Source organism: Rhea americana, unplaced genomic scaffold, assembly GCF_003343005.1.
Source record: "Rhea americana isolate MKP2758 unplaced genomic scaffold, rheAme1 scaffold_458, whole genome shotgun sequence".
Taxonomy (NCBI): domain Eukaryota; kingdom Metazoa; phylum Chordata; class Aves; order Rheiformes; family Rheidae; genus Rhea; species Rhea americana.
Window position 1 is genome coordinate 264,569 of NW_028186599.1, and position 25,921 is coordinate 290,489.

General features: G+C 36.9%; 1 protein-coding gene across 1 annotated transcript in view; it reads left to right on the forward strand.

Annotated features, from left to right (window-relative positions):
- LOC146589441 (mucin-5AC-like) overlaps positions 1-25,921 on the forward strand; it is a gene marked incomplete at its 3' end in the record, with an annotated part of 74,903 nt that overhangs the window by 38,585 nt on the left and 10,397 nt on the right. Inside the window, exons 3-17 of the mRNA XM_085316227.1 lie at positions 13,638-13,712; positions 14,664-14,925; positions 15,963-16,077; positions 16,521-16,611; positions 17,045-17,157; positions 17,686-17,902; positions 18,256-18,381; positions 19,418-19,535; positions 20,419-20,557; positions 22,283-22,393; positions 22,792-22,861; positions 23,061-23,198; positions 23,284-23,448; positions 24,219-24,313; positions 25,328-25,454. Of these exons, the coding sequence (XP_085172353.1) occupies positions 13,638-13,712; positions 14,664-14,925; positions 15,963-16,077; positions 16,521-16,611; positions 17,045-17,157; positions 17,686-17,902; positions 18,256-18,381; positions 19,418-19,535; positions 20,419-20,557; positions 22,283-22,393; positions 22,792-22,861; positions 23,061-23,198; positions 23,284-23,448; positions 24,219-24,313; positions 25,328-25,454 (1,962 nt within the window). The remainder of the gene's footprint in view (positions 1-13,637; positions 13,713-14,663; positions 14,926-15,962; positions 16,078-16,520; positions 16,612-17,044; positions 17,158-17,685; positions 17,903-18,255; positions 18,382-19,417; positions 19,536-20,418; positions 20,558-22,282; positions 22,394-22,791; positions 22,862-23,060; positions 23,199-23,283; positions 23,449-24,218; positions 24,314-25,327; positions 25,455-25,921) is intronic.

Sequence of the window (25,921 nt, forward strand, 5' to 3'; positions counted from 1 at the left end):
TTATGATCTCTTGGTTCAGCTTGGAACCCCTATATATAAGTGGAATTGATCAAAATAAGAAAACACAAGGTATTTCCTCAGCTACTTTAATCAGTGTAAATACAACGATTTCATGTGAGCCATAAGTTAATTCATATGTGGGCTCCAGATTAATGGAGTTTCAAACTATAATATACATAAATAGCTTACTAATTATCCATTTGACTAAATGATAAATAAAAATTAAGAAAAACATAAAATCATTTAAGTCTTTTGATACGCAGTGCTTACAACAAAGCTGAAATACACCACAAAGCCTAAAAGAATAAATTAAAGTGGTCATTGCACAGCTCCAATGTGGCCAAAATGTCTCTGGTTACATCCTACGCAAACAATTCCAGATACAGTGGATAGTTTCTCTCAATTTTTTACCCAGAGGTAGTACTTTGTATTGATCTGATCTACCTCCTCTTGGTTTGAGGATAAAACTGGACTGCATCCCTGGGAGCTGGAACTCTTCATGAAAAAGAGGCAGTAGCTCCTACTCCAGAAAAAAATTGTCTTCAATCTTTTGGCAAACCCCCAAAGTACTGCTCAGCTAGGTAACATTTCCGTCACTGATGCATGTAAACCTCCTCCTCTAAAGTCTATATTCTAAACAGAGAGGAAATCTATACTTCAGATGGACAGGAAAGTCTATCTGAACATTGGGACAGGTTGCCCAAAGAAGTTGTAAAGCCTCCATCATTGGACCTATTCAAAATTTGAGTAGACACAGCCCTGGCAACCTGCTCTGGCAACCTGCTCTAGGTGACCCTGCTTGAACAGTGGTTGGACTAGACGATCTCCAGAGGTCCCTTCCAACCTCAACTATTCTATATTCTATGATAGTTTTCCTATAGAAAAGCAATATTCTGTTTTAGCAATGTGAGTATATAATAATTGGAACAGCTTATCAACAGGTGCAGTCAATTCTCTGCCATTTGGAGTCTGAGTCAAAAGGAGATGTTTGACTAAACAATTTACCTTAGATCAAATATAAATTGCTGAGTTACATAAAGAAAGTATAGGATAAAAAATTATGAGTGTGTGGTCTGGGTCATACAGGAGGTCTGAATAAACAAAGATGATCACAATGATCTCTGACGGTGTTCARTGTTGGAGTCTTGAAATATATTAGGAGATATTTGAAATATCATCAAAGACTTGGAACTCACATGCTTCAGCTTTACTGCTTGCAGTCCATTGAATTAAGCTGAACTAAATCAAAAGTGCACCAGCGCAGACGACTTGAGTTTCCTGGAGTCTTGAATTCAATCCAAGATCCGTAAGAAAGTGCTCCCCACCTGTTTGCATGAATGATTCAGAGAGAACAAATGAGCATACAAAGGAGTTTCAAAACTTCAGCATCCACACCATAAAAGCAAACTTACTTTTCCTGTTTCTCTTCTTGTTGGACAGACACAGAACATGGAGATGGACAACTTTCTGGACTGTGCTGGTTTTAGAAAGCTTAGGAGTCCACTGCCTACTATGAAACACACTGCAAATTTTTATATTTTTTTTCTAGAGATTGTAACAGGCTAACTTCTTTGTTCATCATTTTAAAGACAGAAAAAATATTTCCTCATTTATGACATTTTCATTTTCATTTTATTACATTGATAAGGTTAACAACAGAAGACAACCCTTTGTGTCAATATTAATCTGAGATAAACTGCATAAGAAACTCTATTTCACTTTCAATTTCCAAAAAAAGTCTGCCTCTAACAGAAATCTATTTTGCAGTCAATTGCATGATGATGTAATTAATTGCATTATAGACAAGCTTTCTTCAGATCCTTTCCACATCTCTGGGAAGAGATGGCAAGGTATCATAAGTTCAGATCTGCATTTGATGCATTCATTGTTGAATCTCTTAAGTGTTCTAATATGATGGTTTTTATCTGTAGCATTCAAAATGCTTTTCAGGAAAAGTAATAACACCTCTATTTTATGAAGTAGGACAAGAGTAATTGTGTTGAGCTTAGTTTGGGTCAACAGTTGAAAACTTGCCTCTACAGAATTACCTTAAATTATTCAACAATGGGKTTTAGGGCTTTCACCAATAAGCAGAACCTACCAGCATTTCATTCATGAAACTGAGACATACGCAGAGAGCATATTCCAGCCACATAACTAAATAGWTTCCAGCCCAAGTTACTCCTGTTCTATTACATGCAATATTCTTGAAAGGAGAGAAAGACACATGAACAAATGAAAAAAAAAAGACATTTCCCTGAAGCTAGTTATGGAGCATGAGATGGTATGAGGGATAAGTGTGCTTTGCCTTTTCATACAAAAGGAATCACAGCTCTTCTACTTGGCACCTGTATAATGGCCTCAGCCCATGACCTTGTAACAGAACTAGCCATACATAGAGTAAGACTTAAGATATAGGCTTAAAATATTAGGAATTTAAAATTCGACCAACATTTGTCATCCTATTTCACATTATCACAGTGGCCACCGTATCAACAAACAGACAAGGTATGGAACAATACTTAGTGTTTGAAAATTTGGAGAAGAAAATGGCATGGAAAGCTTTCCTCTAGAAATAAAGTACTTTAATACCATTTTTATTATGAAAACTAAGTAAGCTTGACACTGCCCAGGGAATCTAGAAATATCATTATTTGGATTTCTAGGATGACTACCAACAGTTTATAAATTTGCCTTACTGTCCTAACCAGTAGTATAGCAAACACTGTTGCAGATCTGAAGTTTAAGTGAGATTCTCTCTGTTCATTTTATTACCACTAGTGCAGGCTCTGCCTTCATTCAGTCAGAAATACTGCTAGCATCCAAACAAGTGGCAGAGCTTTAAGGTGTACTCTGTCAAAATCAGACCATGGCCACAGCAATCACTACTGGCTTGCAGCATGACACTCCTGCTGATGACTGCTTGACAGTCAAACCCTCATTGATAACATTTGCCTGATTATTAAAAAAAAAAAAAAAAAAAAAAAAAAAGGAGCAGAATCATCTTCTACACACCTGTAATTTTTGCAGTCATTTCAGGTCAAACAAATAATTTTCACTCAATACAGTTCTGTTATATAACACATGAACATAGGACACCAGTTTTCTATCACCTACAGTGACGGACTGAAGCAGGTAAGTTTTCTTCATAGTTTTCAGATCAATAAAACAGAAATTAGACAATAAAAAAGGTCAATAGACATTTCATCCACTGATGTATTTAATGTTCTATAAAATCCAAGTCTAGCCATTCAAGTTTGGCAGCATTCTTGGTTTATATCATGCTTTGGCATTCCAAAATGATAAGCAGGCTGACAGCTTGGCCTAGCAAAACACRCAGACCAATTAGTCATCTTCATGATGCGTATTTAGAGAATATATCTAAAAACCACAGTCTATGATAACTTACAATATAGATCCCAGAGTCCTTCCTCTCATGAGAAATTCTCTTCTGCATAGTCAGACCCACTGAAGAAGGATTATTCACATGAGTAATGACTGCAGGCTATCTGAGGCCTTAATGCGCCGTCTTTGTACACATGCAGTATTACGCAGTCTGTAATTACACGATCGGGTCCCGTCATCCTCCACAGGCTTTCTGTTTCACTGGGGGCACAGAACGCACTTGCTGCAGGCAGAGTGAACCTAGGTTCAAGGCTAAATGAGAGCACGTTGTGAGTGCGACTGCTGCCCACTGCCCTCTCTCTCATTGCCTGGAGAAGTTGGTTGTTACAGAGTGAACAAGGCGCGCAGATGATACCATGGAGGAATGGATTCAGTTTCTGCCTCAGTTTGCATTGTTCTTTTCCAGTGCTGGGCATGCCAGTTTAAACCAAAGTTTTTGTTAATGGTGATTTGTTTTCTTCTGGATGCTCAGCTGGAGACTTCAACATTTCATTTGCCAAAGTGGGGGATCTTCACAGTTCTGCCTGAAGTCTGTATTCTAAACACATATACTACTAAAATAAAACTCAGTACTTTGAAAAATCAGGTCCTAGGAGTCTTAGGTTGTTTGCGTAAAACTACTAAACATATCTTTCTGTGYCTCAGTTAGCAATATGTTAAACAAAGATAGTAAACCCCAAACATATTTTCAAAAGCAAATCATTATTAGTTATGAATTGCTCAGTACTAGAGTGATGGGCACMAAAAAGAAGTCACTAAGGAAATTAGTAAATCTATATTAAGAATATAGTTTGAATAACACACAGTTAAAAACAGTTGAACAGGCTACAGATAATCTACTTATTACCTAAGCCTTTTCTAGCCTTTAGTCTGAAAAAAGCAAGAATCTTTTAAGAAACATGGTATTTCATCATGTAATTTAAAACTATCTCATAAGAATGCACTAAGGGCCTTTACACCAATGTGTCCTAACTTTTTGTCCTGCAAACTTAATAATATTTAATAAAAAATAAATGGAAGCTTTACATAAAATTTATAAAATTAAAAATAAAACAAAAGATGAAAACAATATTTATTCGTAACATCATACTAAGAATCACATGAATGATCGTCATGACTGGAGCTGTCTTCAAACTAGTTACGGTCCTTACCCTTGCTAATGCTACTGAAGAAAAGTCTTGCAGAACTGAAGGTGATTCTTCTCTGATGCTTACAAACCTTTTTCCAGTTTTCAATTGAAATTAATTTGTAGTCAATTTTTACCTTCCTGCACTTTGTCTAACCTCGYCCTTTAGTTTAGAGCTCATCTGCTTTTCTGCTAACCTATTATCTAAGTTTGTAAACTGAAAATCTAAATACAGAAAAGCAAGTCTGAAAAGTTAATTTACAACAGGAATTCAACACCCCTCTCCATTCAATATATCTTGCCCTCAAGGAGAACCCTATGTTTTTCACTCATAATAGGACTTCTAATAGGATTCTCTTGTCCTTGCACAAATGCACCAAGAACTTCTGTGACCCAATATAACTGTACCATCTACAACCAATGGAAAAAGAGAGTCATTTGTTACTATGATCTTAACAAACCTTGCTCACATTTTGTAATTTTTAATGTCTAGAAAGTTCACTTAAGATCACCTAAGCAGTGAAGGAGATTCCAACATAATTCAAAATTTCAACATTCAGGTCCTAGCCAAATTATTGAAAACATCAATTATACTTTGTGCAGCATCCAGGTCTTACCAAGGCTTGAAAGATGCAATAGTGTCTAAAATGATTGGGAGTCTCTTATGTGTGGACACAACAGTTTTTTGGACCCTTCATATATCCAAAGAACAATTCCCACACAGATGTGTCAAAAAGATAGCATAGGGTAAGATTCTCAGATATTGCTCACATTCATAAAAAATGAAAGCAAAGCCAGCGAAGGAAGCCAAACAATTTTGCAGATACACAGCTTGCTCAATATGGTTGTTTAAGATTCAGTGACAAATAKGGAACACTGGCCTGTGACTCTCCTAACTGCCTATTACCAAAAGAAATTATTAGAGAGTAAAAGGAAGGAGAAGCTGCTATGAGTGCAAAGAAACAGGCATTTCACAGGAGATAGGAGGTCTGAAGAACAACCTCAAGGAAGTAGGAAACCTTAGTGTTTTGGGAATTGGCTGTGAAATTCTATATATCAACACAAATTGATATAWTTGCAATACAAATATATGAAGTGGTAATAATATATATTATATAAACAATATACATATATATTCATTTCTTCAATAGTTTATTGTTTCTATTATTACAAGTAATAATGTGTTTTATCACAAAACAAGACTAGATCAGAATTTACTTTTACAACAGAGAAAATGGTACAAATAATCTGAATTCTGGCATTTTCTGACTTTGAGCTGTTGATTTTGCAAAAACACAGAGCAAGAAACACAAATTTTGTGCTGCTTGCCATGGAACAGAATTCAGGTATTTTTTCTTTATTTGTCAAAAAKCTCCTGAAAGACCAGTCTCTATTTTCACTTTATTGTGGGGGAGGAAGGAAGGCAGGAAAAATTAAGTGAAAGGAAGAACTTGGAGGAGAGCAGGTATGCCAAGAAGAAGCAGCTAAACGATAGTGCAGGAAGAACAAAAGAGAAAGGGAAGAACGCAGAGGAGCATATGGTGTAGCTAGAACTGAAGTGGAGAAATACTGATGGATGCAGCTGGCAAAAGCAGCCAGTCATTAGAAAGGTTATTCTGTATGCAGGAATCCTGGGAATGACAACCTGAAATTTGGACTTGCGGAGAAGGTGCAAAGGAAGGCATGGGCTGAAACAATGCTGTTCAATCTCAGAATGTTTTATTAGGTGCAAAAAACACCGTATACCATTTTGTAGAGCACTTAGGCACAAGTGCAGGGTTACACTGGGAACTTGTAGTAATCTCACATTATTGTGCTAATGCTAATACTATTGTCCTCTTGACCCAGTTAACACCAGTCATGACATTTCAAATCTTTCCCAGGAAAAGAAATTTGGTCATTATAAGAGCATGGGTATATCTGGCATGCTACACTTGAAAAATGTTGTCTCTTTACTAATATCAAGTAATTGGAATTCTCTAATATAGAGCTCTGTGATATTCTGTGACTAAACATCTTCCTAAATGAAAACTGTCAAACAAAATAAGAAATATTTTCATCATTATATTTCACTTCCTAATTATATTGTGTAAACTAGCATCTTACATTGCAACTAGACAGCTCCCAATGCCTGATTATCTGGCTAAGCTTTGCTTGAGTTCTTCTAAATTACACTGCATGAAAATAGACAGCTTGCATCCCTTCAATAGATCCTAATCATACTATACATTATCTGCATGAAAATAAAGCATAGAGGCTGCAGCTGGATCAGAGCATTATGTGTTTGAGCCTCTACAATACACACACTAAAATACAGCCACTGTTCTGAAAACATTGTATTCTAATACAGAAGAACCATTCATTGTGAATGAAGTAGGGTTTGAAATCCTAGTCATTTAAGTGATTTTATTTTCAATCTGATGAATTTTATCTAATCATTTGGAAGCAAAGGATTGGATCAATGGCATTATGCTCGAATAAGATTTAGGAAAGGATATAAAAGTGTTGTATTTCTATTTTAATTTTTAACAGTTTACTATAGCTATATTATATGGTACTAAAAAATATTTACTACACTGGCAGAAATGCAGTTCATCATCACATAATTAAAAGAGTAACACTTGAAAAGTTAATAAACAGCTTTTCATTAGAAACTGATCAGTCCCCTCACTTTGGAAATTTTCAGGCGATAAAAAGCTTAGGTTTGAATCCTCAGATCAAAAATGAGGGACAGTAAGAACGCTACTTCTGCTCAACTCCAAGACTAATGTCCTGACACTAATTCCAGAGCCAGAGCTCAGCCTCAAAGCAGTGCAAACAGCCAGCCAGAGATGAACACAGCAGAGAGATCTCTTAATTTGCATATGAGGGTTGGCATTGAGGAAGTGCAAGAATTCTTGTCAACTATAAATGTTTTTATCCTTCCTTCTAAAATAAAGTTATTCCAATTTTAACAACTTCAGCCTTCACAGGCTCTTTCTTAAGAGGCAAATAAATTAATTAAATAAAAACTACTTTTTTTACAGTCTGACAAAATTTTTATAGAAAACTACTGTCTTTTTGCCAACTTATTGGACATCGTGTTTCAATTAGTGACATTTAGACTGGATAAGGGGCCAGTAAGGCAGGTGGAAATGTGTCTCAGTGGTCAAGCTCAAAGGGTTGTGACCAATGATACAAAATCTAACAGGTGGCTGGTTATTAGTGGCATTCCTCCAGAACTGACTGGGATCAATGCAATTTAGTTATTTTATTAATGACTTAGACATCAGGATGGAGTACTCTAACAACTATGACAAAGGCAGTAACAAACTGGGAGGGATGGCAGTGCTGTTATTCACAGAGGCTTTGACAAGCTGGATAAACAAGCTGACAAGAACCTAGCAAAGCGCAGCAATGGCAAATGCAAAGTCCTGCACATGGGACCCAAGAATCCCACGCAAGAGTATAGGCTGGGGGCTAACCAGCTGGAAAACAACTTTGCAAGAAAAGACCTGGAGGTCCTTATGAACAAGCTGACCATGAGTCAGCAGTGTTAGAATAACATGATCCACAACACAGAAGAGATCTGGGACTTGGAACCAAAAACTCAGATACAGCCAATGACTTTTGATGCTGCCTTAATGTCCAGACAAAGGAGATAAATTTAAGTACAAATCAGCTTAGGTGTCAGGCTAATTTATGAAGATTATATAATAGGAATCTATTATATAGGAATAGGAATCCTATTATACAATAGGAATAGGAATCATCAGTAGTGATCAGACTGTGATCACTAAGAGGTCATTGTACTTCCCTGAACATGCAGGAAATGTGAACCTTGTGTATCTGAAACCACAGCAAAGCAACTGTTGGTATGAATTAATTTTTCAGTAGTAAGCAGTGTAATGATTCATAAAATACATTTTTCCTCTTGCTAGCATATGTTTCTTCATTAGAACCAATAAACAGATATACGTGTATTACCCAGCTGTCTTTCCTTATTATTTTATCATGACTATAACTATTTACCAGTTACATCTCTTACAATTTCTCTTTCACAACTCTTTGTCCTGGCATTTTGATAATAACTATTAGAGGTGATAACACCTTAGTTTTTCACTATATGTATTTCTGTATATACAAGTACCTTGTAGCCATCTTCCTCATTCAAATGATAAGATAAATTCTACATTAAACTGTACTTCAGTGAAGTTACCAGAGGTATAACTCATAACCAAATTGACCAAATCTTTTCCTCAACACTTGCAAGTTTATTTATTTGTATCATATTTATGTAAACACTAATAACCAGTTGCACTTTTAAAATGTTCAGAGAAGAAAACGTCTTTTCTACTGCTTTGAAAAAACATAGTGCATTTTACTTCCCTCTCCTAAATATTGAAACTTTTCTCAAATATAACTACCTCAACAGCAAGAATGGCTATAATTTTCTGGAAAAATCATAGAAAATAGGGTTGGAAGGAATCTAAATGACCATTTAGTCCATTCCCCTGCCCCAGGGCACTATCAACTACACTTACACCATTCTCAGGCAGGTGTTTGTCTAACCTGTTCTTAAAAACCACCCGTGATGGGAATTCCACAGTCCTCTTAGGTAATCTATATCAATGCTTCACCATCCCTGCAAAAAGGAAATTTTCTTTCCAGTATCTCACCTGAACTTCACTCCTGGTATTAAGCCTAATTACATCTTGTCTTGTTCCCAGTGAATGTGGAGGACAGTTTAGTTCCTCGTTCTTTGCAGGAATTGTTCAATCCCATGTAGTATTATGGGATTAGCCGTACTGAAAGACTGAGTTTCTCTACATCACAAGGTAAAATACTATTAAGGTTAATTCACTGAAGTAGTGTATCTGTAATATATCTGTAAATAAATATATTAACAAACATATTCACAAAACACTGTTCACATAAGAGGAACTGTTACCATAAGAGAAACAGAAAAAAATGCCAAGTCATTCATTCCAAGCTCCCCTTTGAAAGTTATTCAGAAGTCCCTTAAATTCTATATATCTCAGAATATATAAATGATCTAGGAAGTAAGATTGAGTAAAAAGTTTTCCTTGGCTGCTGCTCATTTCTCAATGTTTCATCAAAAAGTCTTGTAGAAAGAAGACTCCTCCTAGAGTGCAAATATCTTAGAGAAGTCAGAGCATCCTCTATTTACCTGTGCACCTGCGAAGGAGAACGAAAATGTCCGAAGCCCCACCTTTCAAGAACCTTGTGAAACAATCTGGGAACTGAGCCAAAATCTACTCTCTCACTATATAAGACTCAAGAGCAGACAGGTATTTTCTCAGAGGCAGGTTGTTCGGTAGTTCCTACCGAACTTCCCAGAAGATGGGCAAAGGTGGTGGGACACGAATACCACTATGGATATCAGTACTAGCACTTGCCTTCACACACATCAAAGGTAGGAGGACTTACGTGCTTTGCATTTTAACTGTTCCAAAGAATTTATAACCTGTTCAGAGTTTGAAATGATCTTCTTGTCTTTGTGAAGCTAAAGAACGTTTTACCTTTATAACAGATTTTTTTTTTGTTACAAATACTTTCCTTCCTAAGAACAAAAAATTAAATGTCTTCAAAGTTCATATTCTAGCTCAGGTTGTTACCTTATATTCTCTGGATGAAATTTGGAATAGTTCCACTGAATTTAACAGAGCTAGCTCATATTTCTACCAAAATACCTCAGACTGGCATATAGCCCTTGATGTTCATTTCATAAGATAGAGCATTTGCAAATGCGCAGGCCAAAAAGTGTAAAAATGCTTTGAAAAGCAACAAATTAGTGGAGTGCTTCTGCATTATTAAAGATTTGGGTTGTCCTATCAGTTGATGCTACAATATTGAAAAAAATGGACTGGTTTTACTTTAAAAATGCAGGACACCAAATTTAAGATGTTAATCTGCTGTTGCACACAAGATTGTATAAAAGTTTAAGGCAGAGAGTTGGTTTTTGAAGAAGGGAAAACAACCGAATTTCTGTGAAACTGGAATTCATAGTACCTTAAATATTTGGGATTCATGGTGCCTTAGTTATTCTACAAAGGCACTTAATACTCACAGCCAGGTGGAAATCCTTTTTATTAATACTCCACCTCCACTTTCCCTGAAATTTAATGTAGTAACAATGCTAGTTTTGAGCACATTTTGATCTCAGACACAGATCAGAGCTGTTGTACTTCTTCCTACTTCCAGAGTATTCCACACTAATCTACATTAAAAAGTAGCTCCTGTAAAGAACAGCCCATCAAGAGGCTAACCATAACATCACCATGCTGTGCAAAAGAAATGGGAATCTGGGATGCCTGTCGTATGAGGCAGAGCATTGGCACCAGGGAGTGTGTGGGAAGACAAGCCAAAAGCTCTCTGGGGCTAGGGAGTTAAGGCAGGAAGCCCAGGAGCATGGACTGGTTTCACCTCTCTAAAAGGGGCACAACATGTCCTTCCAACACTAGCTGGAGACACCCAACTGGTGCAACAGGGAAGGCACAATGGATCTCACCACAGTTCAGATTTTAGCATTAGCCCCTCTAGTGGTGTTACTCATGGGTTGCCCTCTTGTGGGACATAGCAGAGCTCCTGCCTGCCTTTTTTGTTCTCCCTGGCCAGCATATCTTGCCCTGCAGTCTGCCCTCTACCTGATCAGCTCTTGCACAGTAGCGCGTAGGAAGCTGCTCCAGGCCCTGTAAATTTCATGTAACTTCCTATTTTGAGGCTGCCATGGAATGGAATAAAAATAGTTCCATCACCGGAAGCAAAACTTTTGCTTTGCAGCAAAACCAACAATAGCAAACATATCTATGGAAAAGGCCTAATTCTTTCAGTGGGTTTATTTTTCTTCCATCACTTACTACAAAAAGTGCTTAAAATTGTAAAATATAGAGTAACTTTGGCTTTCAGTGAGACAGAGATCATCTCTCTAGCTCTAAAAGGGATTCTTCCAGTAGAAAAGGGACCTATTTTTAAAGCTCTCTAGATAGCCAAAAGGTTTTACTAGTGATTAAAGCACATAATGATCATAAAAACAAAGAGAAAAATGAAGTCCTTTATCTGAAAAGCTCATAAGGGCATCCAAGGTTACTGTGAGAATAACAGATCAAGGATCAGCTCAAATTCTCACCTAGGTGCTTTTGATGGCTTCAGTATAATTACTTATTAGCCTAAAGGAAAAAAATAGCTTCGGGAGTGATATATGGCCATCATGGTTGCATGTAGCACAGATCTTGATGTAAATCTGATCTCCTATATATCAAGGTAGATTTACTTATTTTTGAAACTCTTGTTACATGTTTAAGCAGCTATAACAGCAAAATGATGAATATACTCCTACAAATTAAACATTAATATTTTCCCCCTCCACTGTTCTTGATGCAGTTAAAGCCCAGGGCAGTGAACAAAACAATGTTTCTCTGGCTATCCAGCAGCAAGAAGACTGTAGCTATTTTTGTACCGATCTACCTCTAATGTTTTGTCCAAAAATTAAATGGATAAATAAGAAGACTACTACAATGGGCCTAGAAGAGCTGGAACATAGTGTACTCTAAAAAGAGAGAAAGAGAGGAAGAGAAAGAAAGAGAGACAGAGAAAGAGATAGATCTTGTATACAATATATCCAGGTTCCAGCAGATCTCTGACTGCCACAAACTGGAGAAGTTCCTCTGAAATCTGGCACAACGGATTTGGTCTACTGATGTGATACAGTTATCTAATCTTTAGTTTCATGAAAGGTACATACCATCTATCTGAAAGTGTATTTTCAGAAGGGGTGTGTGCATACATACATATCACGACTGTACTTGATAGTAGGTAATAGAAGATACATTTTTTTATGCTGTGTCAAGGCGCTACTCACAAGAGAGAATAAGAAAACTGTAACTATCTTAAACATTAGAATGATTAAGTGCTACAAGATCATATACATAAAAAATAGCATTGTGACACATCCCGGAACACAGTAACTGTACATAGCAAAATAAGGGGGAAGGATACAATACAAACTGATATAAAACAGATTACAGACCAAAAATTCTGACATATTTTCCTAGTTCTTATTATAAACACATTATAATACTATTTACCATATCGGAACAAAATTTAGTCATTCAGCCTGCTTCAATCTGCAATTTGTGGGGTCAATAGCTGGCAATTAAAATAGTGATAAACACAAACTGAAAGTATAGCACAAATTGTGTAGTAATAGTGAGTTCAGTTAATCATTGCAACAGATTGTCAAGGAAGGTAGTATATGTGCTTTCCCTTAAAATCCTTGTACGAAGACTAAACCAGATTGTCTTTCTCAGCCATCCTTTCTGGTCTAAATGGAAAAATCAATGGCTGATATTGCCTGTCTACAGTATGGAAGTCATCAGACTCTATGATTATGATACCTTCAAAGGAGAAAATGCAGCAAGTTCTCAAACTCTCACGTTGAGAAAATACAGTGTAGGCTCTCTGACTGTCATATCCCTTTCATAACTATAACCAAACAAAAAACAATAGATTTGGACATGGAAAGTTTAGGGATAAATCCTGCAAATAGAAGTCCTTCCATGAAAAAACACATGATAAAAGTTTCATAGAATTGGAAGTGGGTTTTTTTAATTATTTTTAATCTCCTTGTATTTGCTGTGCATGTTTCCTTTAGCACAGAGAAAAAAACGAGCTTCAGAAAAAAATAGTTGATGTTTCTCACCCTACTGCAATTCTTCAGCAATTTTGAGGTTCTAAGCGTGCCGACAGGCAAAGGTCCAAATATATCGCCATTACTGCTCTTTTTTTCTACATTATTATTACAACAACAAATTGTTGGGATCAAATTGTTGCATCTGAGCTCAAGTCAGCAGGGCCAGCATCAGATGGGACCCTTGAACAAATACTAGAAGAAAGAACTGCAGCCATACAGAACGGTCTTTGGATTTGGCTGTTAGTGAAGCACATACGAAGACAGAACACAAAGCACTGTGCTAAACCCAGTAAAATCTCATGGAAACTTCACCTAGGGTGTAACTAGTAGTAGGAAATGTTAACTGTTAAAAGAGATTAGGCAATTTCTATTGTTTTTTAACACTTAAAAGAAACTCATCTTTTTCTTCCTTAGATTCTAGTGCATATGACACCAGATCAAAAGGAGTGACAATCATTCCACCTCTTCGAAACATATTGGCAGTAAAGTGTAAGTTAAAGAAATTTCTTGGTTATTATCCATGTTCTTGTGGATCATAAAGCCCAGAGAGACTGAACAGATCAATAAATTGTATAAGATCCTTTAGCCTTATAGAACAAAAAATGAACGAGAGTAGTAGTCATTTCATTAGGTAATAAAGCCCATCTAAATGTGGTCCAAGCTCAGCTAATATAATGCAGCCATAAAAAGGACAAACAGAATACTGGGATATATCATGCACACTATTTCCAGTAAAAGAGGGAAATTTTGACATATTCAAAACATTGGTGAGACACCTCATGTAGGATATAGGATACAATTCTGATTACTACTGTTCAGGCAGGGTGAGTGGAAATCTGGAGGAGGCAGAGAGGAGCGTGAGGATGATTAGGAAGAAAGGAGCCTGCTTCAGTAAAATGGAGGCTGAGAAGAGATAAATGTTTTCTGTAAAAGATGAGGAAGACCAGGAGGTGGAACACCTTCAGGGTAAAGGGTAGTGCTGGCACAAGCACAAGCAGGCGTACGCTAGTCAGGAAGACGTTTCCAAAGAAATTGGCAGAAGTCTTGCAGCCGTTAGAAGAGCGGGGTATTAGCTAGAAGGAGTACTAGCTAGTTTTAAACTAACTTTAAACTGAACTGTGAAGGTGAAACTTCAAACTTCATGCATTTAGAAAAGGGTTTACAGAATATAGCTGTCAGCAGAACCAGAACAGTGGACTAAGTGACCCAGGAGGTCTCTTCCAGTCTTGTTCCTTATATCCTCATGCAAAAAGATGAGAAAACACAAAAGATAATTGAAGTAAATAAATAATAGCTAAATAAATAAATAGCTTTACAAGAAGGCAAACAAAAGATGGGAACTTTTTGGCTAGTGAAAGAAATAAAAGGGGAGAAACATTTAAACAGAAGGTAACCATTGCAAATTACAGAAAATTCTTACAGCTTATTTTGAATCCACAGCTGGCAATCCCTCTCACAACGGCCGTGTGTGCAGCACATGGGGTAACTTCCACTTCAAGACTTTTGATGGAGACATCTTTTACTTCCCTGGGGTCTGCAATTATGTCTTTGTATCCAACTGCAAGTCCTCTTATGAGGACTTCAACATCCAGATAAGGCGTACAATGGTCAAAAATGCTACCATCATCACCCACGTCATCATGAAGCTGGAGGGAGCAGTGATTGAGCTGACACGCAGTGCTGTCCTGGTTACTGGCATACCGTACGTTCATACTTTCTACCATGCCCTGAAACTACCATCACTGCTCTTGCTCCCAGTGGGCTTTTTGAGGGAGCACCCTTTTCCCTTGTGTGATCTCAGAGTACTCCCAAGCAGCTGGAGGGCACAGGTCCTTCTTGAAGAGGCAACAGAAATAAGAGGATCTGACAGTGAGCGCCACCTTTGCGCATTATCCTTGTGTCTATTTTGTGCAGATGAGCTACATCCCAGTTGCTGTCCCACTGCTACAATTTATGGATGTATAACCTGGATTCATCCAAAGTGTTAGACTTTTATACTCTTTAAGTTTCTACTCTTCCATTGCTTTTACCAGAATAGGAGCCCTGAGAGGAATTTCTGATGGCTTTTGTCCTTTTGGTGAAGAGTGTGCAGTTAAACAGTGATTGCAGCTTGTACCAATATTCCTGAACTAGCTTTAAATTAGTTATCTTGGAAACTTCCTATTTATGTAGCAATGGTAACACTAACTTCGGCATGGCATACGAAACCTCTCCAAAAACCTGGGTAAATATTTGGGCAGCTATCCCGCAGTGATCTATGTTCTACAGTAGGTATGTACAGCGAGCTAGTCTAAAGGTTATCTTGGGTACACCTTGTGAATGGCAGTCATGCACATAAAGCCTAAAGAGTCTCTCTCTTTATTATAAAGGGTTTTAAGGAGTAAATAGCAATATCCTGAAGCATATTGCCTGCTAAATAGAACCTCCCAATACTCTTCTGAACATTATAACCTAAGACTCATGCCAACATTTTATTTGCCAAAACACAATTAACAGAGATAGTAAAAAAGAACAGCTGTGAAAACAAGGCTGATCCATTTGTGTACTGAGAAGCAATTCCACAGCATACAACCAAAATGCTACAAACTTGAGTTGTCCTTATTTAGTTATTGCTATTACTGATTTCTTTACTTACTCATTTTGACATGTCTCAAAGAGAATGAGAATGGATATCAGTGTGGCTATCAGTGGCTATTCTGCCCCTTCTCCCACTAAATTACTGTGATTTTTTTTCCCCAGGGTTCAGCTGCCCTATAGTAAGATGGGAATCTCGATAGAGAGAAGTAACAGCTATTTGAAAGTTACTGCCAAGTTAGGGCTGGTCTTCCTTTGGAATGAAGAGGATGCCCTCCTGGTAAGAAAGCATCTAAAACACAGCAGAAAACTTGCATTTTAAAAATACTCCTTTTAAATCTTTCGAATCTTAATYACTTAGACAGGCTTTAATTAAATTCGGATTTGTATCTATTTTTAGTAAATTGTGCTCTCTTCCTGATTTACCTCTCCTTCAATTTTCTTTTCCCTCCACCGCATATCCCCACAACTACAAGGTCCTCACAACACAGTGAAGTACTTTTCAGATTCCAGACACAATACTTTGATAATCACATAAACAGCAAGACCAAGTTTTTCTTGGTAATCATTGACATTCATATTAGTGCCTAACTTGTTAACACACCACATAGTCTGCATGGCACACATAAGCCAGAGTACCTAAGTGATACTGATATAGACTGTTCCCAAATGTCAAGGTTGACATTACTTTGAATCTAAACTTGCTTTCCTCATTTCTTTTAGGTGGAATTAGATAAGAAATATGCCAATCAGACCTGTGGTCTTTGTGGGGACTTCAATGGAATACCAATTAACAATGAGTTTATTTCAGAGAGTAAGTAATAAAAAAAATAAATGTTGGTGCTTTGTTTTTCTTTCTTTTAGCAGTATCCTCTGACAAGGATTGAGAATCAGATTAACTGCAAAGTAGTGATAATTTTGGCATGTGTTTTCATGGCATCATATTTTCATGATGTCAGTTTTAATACTTATGTAATAGAGACAGAGATTTGAGATGCATTAGGCTGTTTCCATAACCATTAGATCTTTTAAAACTTGCTGCATGTAATCTATTTTTTCCAATATTTAAAATCCAGTCACTTACCTTSTTTATCTCCCCTCACCTTTCACATTATAGTGATAATATCTGGTAATCACTATTGATGTCATAACTTCTAGTGTCACAAAGAGAAAATCAGAAAATCCCCATGCAAAAGCCAGTAGATACARTATTAGTGAAAATACTAATATTTTGACTGATTTTACAGACACAAAACTGACTCCCCTGCAGTTTGGGAACAGGCAGAAGATGGATGGACCCATAGAACAGTGCGATGACCCTATTCCTCCTGCTGTTCTGGGGAACTGCACAGCTGAATTTGTAAGAATTTTTTTTCAGAGCTTATTTCTTTTTCTTTTTTCTTTTTTTTTTTTTTTCCCAATGTAACATACATACTGCCTTTCTTTCAGTCTTCTTTTCTGGGAAAAAAAGTAGTTAGGACTAGAAAAAATACAGCATGAATATGCCCCCAACTGTAGGTCTGTAAACAAAATGTTTACAAATTTTWTTTTTGATTCTTTGTCAAAGTGAATGCTAAAAATTTACCTGAGTTAAGGGGAGAGTGAGCATTTTTATGAAAGAGAAATTCACTAAAAAGTTCTATATATGCAAAAAACATATAATGCTTAGGAAGTCACTTGACCTGAAGGTAGCTGAAAACAGGGAAATTCATCAAGAGAATTTCACAAATACTTGCCCTATTGTTATATTTTTCCCTATATATCTGCTCATGGTTGGACAGGATTCTGAAACAGATGGACATTTGGTCTGCTCTGGTACATTCCTTAAATAAAATAGTTCAATTTTTTCTAAACACTGTTGTTTAATCTTCTTTATTTCCCCCCCTAGGGTTCTATCTGTCAAACAGTATTAACCAGTGAAGCGTTCAGAAGCTGTAATGTACTTGTGGATGTTCAAGACTACATTGAAACTTGCATACAAGACCTATGCCACTGTGATGACTCTCTGGCTGATTTCTGTATGTGCAACACCTTTGCTGAATACTCCCGGCAGTGCGCTCATGCAGGCGGACAGCCTCTAAACTGGAGGACCTCTGAACTGTGTCGTAAGTATCTCTGGAAGGGGCTTTCACCTATGCTTATTACCCACATGCAATAAATAAACAATTAYGTGAAATTTACCCCGAAGCAGACAGCCATTTAAAGGCGCATGTAAATTCATGAAACCAGTTTACCTTGAGCGAACTCAAGACCTTTGAGGTACAGAAGTTCAGAGGATTTTGCTTTGCCAAGGGGCTTCGACATATAGCTGGAGCTCTAATATGTTGCAGATATTAATGTCTTCACTTGGATCAGGATTCCCTGTTACATCTCATCAGAAAGTTTCCTAGASTGTAAAGTCTGTTTTTTCAATATTTCAAAGGAAAAGTCAGCATTGTACTATTCTTTCTACTTTCAGCCAAATCATGCCCTTTCAACATGCAATACCAGGAATGTGGCTCCCCCTGTTCTGACACCTGTACCAACCCTGAACGATCTGCACTTTGTGAAGATCACTGTATGGATGGCTGCATTTGTCCTCCAGGCAAGCTTACTTCCTACACTTTTCTCATGTCAAAACTGCTAGAACACTTACTGGTACATATTTAGCAGCTTTCCTACTCTCTAGCATTCACATCACAGTCACAGTAACAACCATGTTCTTTTCTTGATATACATGCATAATTTCTAGCCAGTTTATGAAAACACTCTTTCAAATAACAAACACGTGCCTAGGTCATGCACATAATGTCTGAAATCAGTATGAGATACTTCAGTACTAACAATATGGAGAAGCTTTCTATTCTTAACATCCACCATCAGTTTACAGAAAGTGCACAACATGTCATCACATCCTGCCCACAATGGTAATTCCTGGTGTTAGCAAAGTCAGGCCTGGTTCCCCAAGGTACAACGTRTTTCCTGTTCAGTGCAGTATGTCACTTCCTCTAAACAAGGAGCTGAGACCAGTAGGCAGATAAAATTTAGCACTTCAGAGAATTACACATGAAAACCAAATGTCAGGATGTGATGAATAAGACAAGTGTGTTGTCTTCACACATGCTTAGTTCTGGTGCTGACAACTGCTTTTGTGAGTGACTGTGCTATACAATATTCTTCTATCGCTTATCTGCTGCCCATCCTCCATAAGGTCTCATAGAATTAACCATCACTTCTTTGTATAATATCATTTTCCTTTAGGTAATACTCTGCCTTTGGGTGCAAAAATACTGATTCTATGAATACGTTCCCAGGCAGCCTTATAAATCATTAATCTATTCCATTTTGCTATTTTGTCATGTATTAATTCTAATCCTAATTCTAATCTAATGAAGACAATATCAGAAGAGTATTTCCTTACTGATCCCCTATGATCACCTTAAGATTTTAGTTGGCCTTCAACTGAATATAGGCCCTTCAAACTCTACGCAGCTGACATGCCATTATTTCAAGATCCTTATTCTTAATTTTCCTCGTAATACCGAAGAAATGCAGCAGGCTTTCAGCATCTCCCACATGTGCACACCAAAGTAGGTGCAGTGCACATCAGAATGAATAACAGGCCTTTTTTTTTTCTCCAGGAATGGTATTTGATGACATTAACGGTGCTGGCTGTATTCTGCGTARAGATTGCCACTGTACCTATGAAGGTGAAAGTTATGCTCCTGGGGCCTCCTTCTCATCCAAATGYAGATCATGGTAACATACTCCCTTTCTCATACTTCTTTTTTAGATGCATTACCTGAATATTTTGAAGACAGGAAAAATTATCAATTACTCCTTGAAAAGAAATTAGGAACTACCTGTCAACTGAAGCTCTTTGATTAAACATTTTTTAAAGATAGATACTTAAATCCTTTTATCTCTTCATGCATGAAAGCAAAAATTTGAGCTTAGATATGGGTACTCTCATTTCAAAAACAATCACCTAAAGGAGACTAGAGGCTTAAATGAGCATTTAAGAATGTAAATTGCTGTGTCATCTGCTTAAATGCCTTTGCAACACTACAGTGCAATACTGGATGATCATGTAAATACTGCTGGGGGAAAGACATTTAGGGACATGTTGCATTACATGGATTGGGAGATCATGTTTGAGGGACATTGACAAACATAATGTGTATTTTTTCAGTTTCATTATAGTTGAAGTAGTTTCTGTAAGTATATGCAAATCCATCTATCTATCTGTCTGTGAATACAAGAACCATAAACATGCATGTTACTTTCCAAGAAATACTGAACACATTTGAAGCTTGAGTCATGCTAACGGAGATGAGGGCCCATCCTTCAAATGCAGCAGAATGGATGCCAGGTTCACTAGGACTGAATTCTGTCCAAGGAAGAACCTGTAATCAGTGGAATTATATAAAAAAATTATCACTGATATAAAAAAATTATCACTTTCCATACTTATTCTGAAATTTCAAAGCAATGTTGATTATTTTTAAGCATTCTTGTCTCCTAAAGACAATATGATCAATACTTCCAAAAGAGGAAAATGAAGGCATCAGCTGCCCTTATTGTCTCTTATGTCTTTTATACTTGCATGACCCAAGCTTACTGAATGCCTTCATCATTTTAGTACCTGTGCTGGAGGTGAGTGGACTTGTGTCACCCAGTCATGTCCAGGGACTTGCAGTATTGAAGGAGGTTCCCACATTACAACATTTGATGAGAAGCATTATTCCTTCTTCGGAGACTGTAGCTATGTCCTGACCAAGGTAAAAATGAGTCACATTCCTTGCTAAAACACTATGCTAAAGAAAAATGTTCTTATTAAATATAACGTTGTTTAATTAAAACTACTAATAATGGCATTAACTTTCTGTAACTTAGAGCCTCAACATAGAACCTTAAATGGACTTTGGTAGGCTTTCTGTCAGGGTTATAGTAAGTGAATATACCATAGTATTTTTGTGAATTTTGGCCATCATTTAAGAATTGCAYTGAATTTTTAGATTCTATGAAATAATCTCTGTGCTTCTCATTCACTTTTTAAATTAAATCTATTGTTGCGTAACTATTGTTTTCTGAGTAACTTGCTTATTGCATCCATTGGGACTATACTTTTTGTCACTGTTAATATAGTTCAGGACCTTATTTGATTAACAGTATTCATATTGAAATTACTACACAGAATTCACAGGAGATAAGTTGTTCCATATATGATGATCATATATGATGATCAGCCCTCCAGTCTTTCCCCGTAAATGTAAAAAACTCTAGAATCTAAAGCAAAAAGCTAAGATGTCCTACAGGTATTCAGTAGGACATCTGTATCAGAAATAAATAATTTACAAAAATATCCAKAATATACTGGACTTTTAGATTACTAGAGACTGAATCCTGAGCAGGTTTGTCTAAATAAGTGGCTATAGACTTGCAAATTTCAGAAATCTAAGTATATTTATTGTTGGTTTGTATAGGATTACTGATGTAAAGTATTTTCATAAAAGTTTATTAAATAAAATCTGCTCTCAAAAACATCAGACTGAATATTACCAGAAAAGGGAATCACCAACACTTAGAAATGAGCTTAGAATGAGGTAATTCAGACATAAAAGAGGCTGAATCAATTGAAGTCTTCCGTAAGAATCAAAACGGTAAGGCTAGATCCACAATAGGAACATAGATCAGACTTACATGCTAAACTCTCCTTCATYCACCAACACCTAAAATTAGTCTCAGAAGCTCAGGAAGTTCAAAAACATCTAAACTTGGACTCAAAAGGTCCTAAAAATCTACAAATTTAACAATGAATTACCATATAGATACAATTCTGCATCTCAGCTTTCCTCAGTTTAGTCTTAATACCAAAAAAGTCCTCAGATATGTTTGGATTTACAGCATTCTGCATGCTTTCCTGAAATGCCTCTGCCCATTAGGCACACAGAACATACTCTCTAACAAATCCGAATCAAGAGAGAATCTGCATTCCTGCTTCATTCAGTAGCTTAGTGGATAGTGATTTTAGTTCATTTTTTTCCAACGAGAGGATGTTTGAATGGATATCTTCTACTTGTTAAAAGAATGTCCAAACCACAAGGGTTTTTTGTACTCAATCTCTTTGGTGCAGAAAAGACTGGAAACAATTTCTTCTCTCTCTTAGGTAAATGCCATAACCGATGGGCAAGAAAGCCACACTTGATCTATCTTCTCTAAAGAATTAAACTAGCATTACCAAAGCATCAGGAAGCTTTAACATTCAGTTTAATATGTCTAAGTTGCCTTTGTGTTTCTAACCTTTAATATCATAAGTAATGGATAGATTCCACTGTGCAGTGTGCATGAATGCCTGCTTACTTTGATGACTGTATACAGTTAYATAAGTATATGTGAGCAGGAAGAAAAGGAACAAACAGTATTTTAAAAGACTCACTTTACTAAGAGTACTATTTGAATGTGATCCCTTTTAAAACACTGGGCATATTTTTTTATTCTTCTAGCTCTGTGACAGCAATGATTTCACTGTTCTGGGAGAGATTCACAAGTGTGGCCTGACTGACACTGAGACATGCCTCAAGGGCATAGCCGTCAGTATAAGTGGAGGACAAACTGTAAGTAGCAAATGCAAGCACCTAACATTCTGCACGGATGTTTCCAAACTGAATAGACAAATAGATAGYAAATGACACATAACAGCACAGATAAGAAAACTGCATTGATTTTTGTTTTTATCATATTTGAACATTGATCAAATAAAAAATAAGAATAAAGTATGTACATTGGAAGTCAAGACCCTCGTAGTTTCCTATCATTTAGTTATCTTTGCTTTTTGTTTAACAGTCAATGAGCCATTATAATAAATATTATAGGAATCAGAAAATCACCAAACCCAAAGCCCCTCCTCCACTTTTTTACCTTTATCCTGAATAGTACTAGCTATAAAAACATTTCTAATGTGTTTTATCTTTCCAGCTCATGGTTACTAATAATTGCCTTTTCCTTTGAACAGAACATTGTGATCCAAACTTCTGGCAGTGTATTTGTGAATATGATCTACACACAACTGCCATTCTCTGCAGGTAAATTCCTTTGGAAGACTTTTGTGACGGTTTTTGTCTTTGACTTTAAAAAGTTATTACGTTAGTTCATCTAAAGCCAGTTCAACCTTTGGTTACACTTCAGCAAGCCCAAGGAACTCAAACAGAATTTAATCTCTGATTCTTGAAGTTACAAGGTTTGTCTATATGAAACTATATCTGTTGTATTCTTCATCCCTAGCAAATGTTACCATCTTCAGGCCATCATCTTTCTTCATCATTTTACAAACAACCTTTGGTCTTCAGCTAGAGATTCAGCTTGTGCCCATCATGCAACTTTTTATAAACTTAGACCCATCACATAAAGGGCWGACATGTGGTAAGTGACCTTTAATGTTAACAACTGCCTTCTCGCTATGCTTGATTCTGTCAGAGACTTTCACAGCCCTTCCACTTCCTTTTAGGTCTCTGTGGCAACTTCAATGACATCCAGACAGATGACTTCAAAACAACCAGTGGAGTAATAGAGGGTACTTCAGCTGCCTATGGCAACACGTGGAAAACTCGGGCTGATTGTCCTGATGCCAAAATCACCTTTGAGAATCCCTGTACTCTCAGCATAGAAAATGGTAAGCTCAGCATATAGGAACCTCTCCTGTTCTCTTTTAAGATGGGAAGAAGAAATAAGCTGATCAAAAACTAAGCATTTAAGCTGAAATAACAGTGGACTATTTTCACACACACTATTTTCCTCAGAAGACACTAGAASTGTTCCATTAATAAATAATAACTCTTAGGTCTGGTATATGATTTGTRATCTTCAAGAACATTCCTTTGGTTTAAGAAAGCAGGTGTTGTTTTTGCTGATTTACTTAAGGGGAACTGGAACCATACAGCATACCAGGGATCCATTCCAGGAAATCACTGAGTGTCACACAGAAAAGCAGCTCTGGAATTGGCCCACTGAAGGTTGGAGCCAGTGTAATCTTTTCACTGCCAAACTGTGAACCAGACTTACAATTCATYGGTTCATAGCAATTAGGCTTTATTTCAACCAATGAAACACTAACCATCTGAGCATCCACAAGCCACCCTTCTGGCTTCTAGGCTGAGCTAGTGCATTTCTAGTGCACAGTGGGAATCTTCTTTTTCAAAACGCAGCTACAGGTGTTTAGTTTATTCCATGGCAAGTACCATGAATTGATTGGATTCAATTTATTAAAGACTCATATTTCTGTATAGAAGAAGCAGAAGACAGCTCTTGTTTCAGGAAATGTAAAGCTGAATTCTACTTTAAAATTAAGCTTCTGCAATTTCCCTGCATGAAGTATAGTTAAATGAGAAAAGAATTTAGACAATGAAGCATAGTAGAAATTCTTAATATGTTCTAAATTCACAGACCAGTATGCTCAGCATTGGTGCGGACTGCTCTCTGATACCACAGGACCTTTCACCGAATGTCATTCAACAGTAAATCCAGAAGTTTACCAGAAGGTACTTGGCTCATAACTTGTTCCTGTTTAAAAGAATGAGACTCAGATTCCTGATACAAACACCTGAGGGAATAACTTGCCAATTGGAAGGACCTGTCTGAAATAATATATTCATGATAGTCCTTTTCTGGACAACAGTTCATTTTTTATATGCATCATAATACTTAATCCTTTGCAAAACTATCTTTCTTTCCATTCCCAGGTGGATAAACTTACAGTCTACTCCAGCTGCCCATAATTTTAGGCACTGATCTAAATGAGTAAGCTAGGAGCTTGGACTCTCTATCAGGTTAAAGGACAGAAGCAGCCCCTCCTGAGACACATAACGAAAGCTTTAATCAAGAGCTTAACTTAGCTGCTCTGAACTCCTCTCAGGATGCACTTACTTTTGCATATATACAAGATCAAGATAAGAAATGCCTGTAAAAAACAGCAAAGAGATTTAGATAAGATGTGAACAAAAATGTTCCACGAGTTCAAGGTGGTGAAGCTCYGGAACAGACTGCCTGGGAATTCTATGAAGCCTCCTTATTATTGAAAAGCTGTAAGAATATGTTCAAAAAAGATCTTCAATGACAATACTACAGTGGCCTTGTCTGTCATGGCAACAGATCAAGTGTACTGTGTTTTCTTCATTCCTCTGATGTAGAGTCCAACCTCCTATCTGAGGTGCTAAAAGTCAGGTGGCATCAACAGCCCTCTGACGTTCCACTATGTGTATATACCATCRTAGTTACAAACTGAAAATAACTGGAAAACATACTACCCTCTAGAAAGGTAAAAAACAAAATCAAGAAGGAAAAAAAAATGGAATTGTGGGCCTCTAACTGCTATCTCTCCTTTCAAGGAATCTTTTCTGCAGGGACTCCAGGCAATTTTTAAGTGAAAAACAGGCATATGTTTGCTTGCATTTATGGATTGCACTGCTTTTAATGCTAACAAATTAGGCAGTCTAAAAAATATAAAGAGCTTTAAGATGACTAGCTTGTGATCATATGTCATCTTGTGTTCTTAGAACTGTATGTTTGACACGTGTAACTGTGAGAAAAGTGAGGACTGCATGTGTGCTGCTCTTTCGAGCTACGTCAGGGCCTGCGCTGCTAAAGGAGTTCTCCTCACTGGATGGAGAAGCAATGTCTGCAGTAAGTTCCACATTCCTTTGTCTCTTCAAAATGATCATCTAGAGGTCCCACAGACCATCTTTCAGGAGATTCAGGATTCCCACAGTAAACTGTGCTAAATTGGGTTTAAGTATAGCAAGAGAACTAAAATAAGTCGGATATCTCTCAATTTACTTTTACAATGAATACTTTTGTGGAAGATGGAAAATAAGCATAAAAAAAAACTATACTGTATATGTTAATATAATTTAACTTTTTTCTTTGACCTAGAAAAAAACAATTATATTTACAGCACTTAGAAGGGGTGGGGTAAATAGGGTTTTTTGCTCTAGAAGTGCAAAATATATTTAAATTATACTAATAAGGACAACAGCAGAGTATGTGGTCATCTTCTTCAAATGTATGTACACACAGTGCCCTTTTTACCATATGGACTTTACCTCAAATATTGTATTTTTACCTACATTGATTATTAAATAGACTACAAT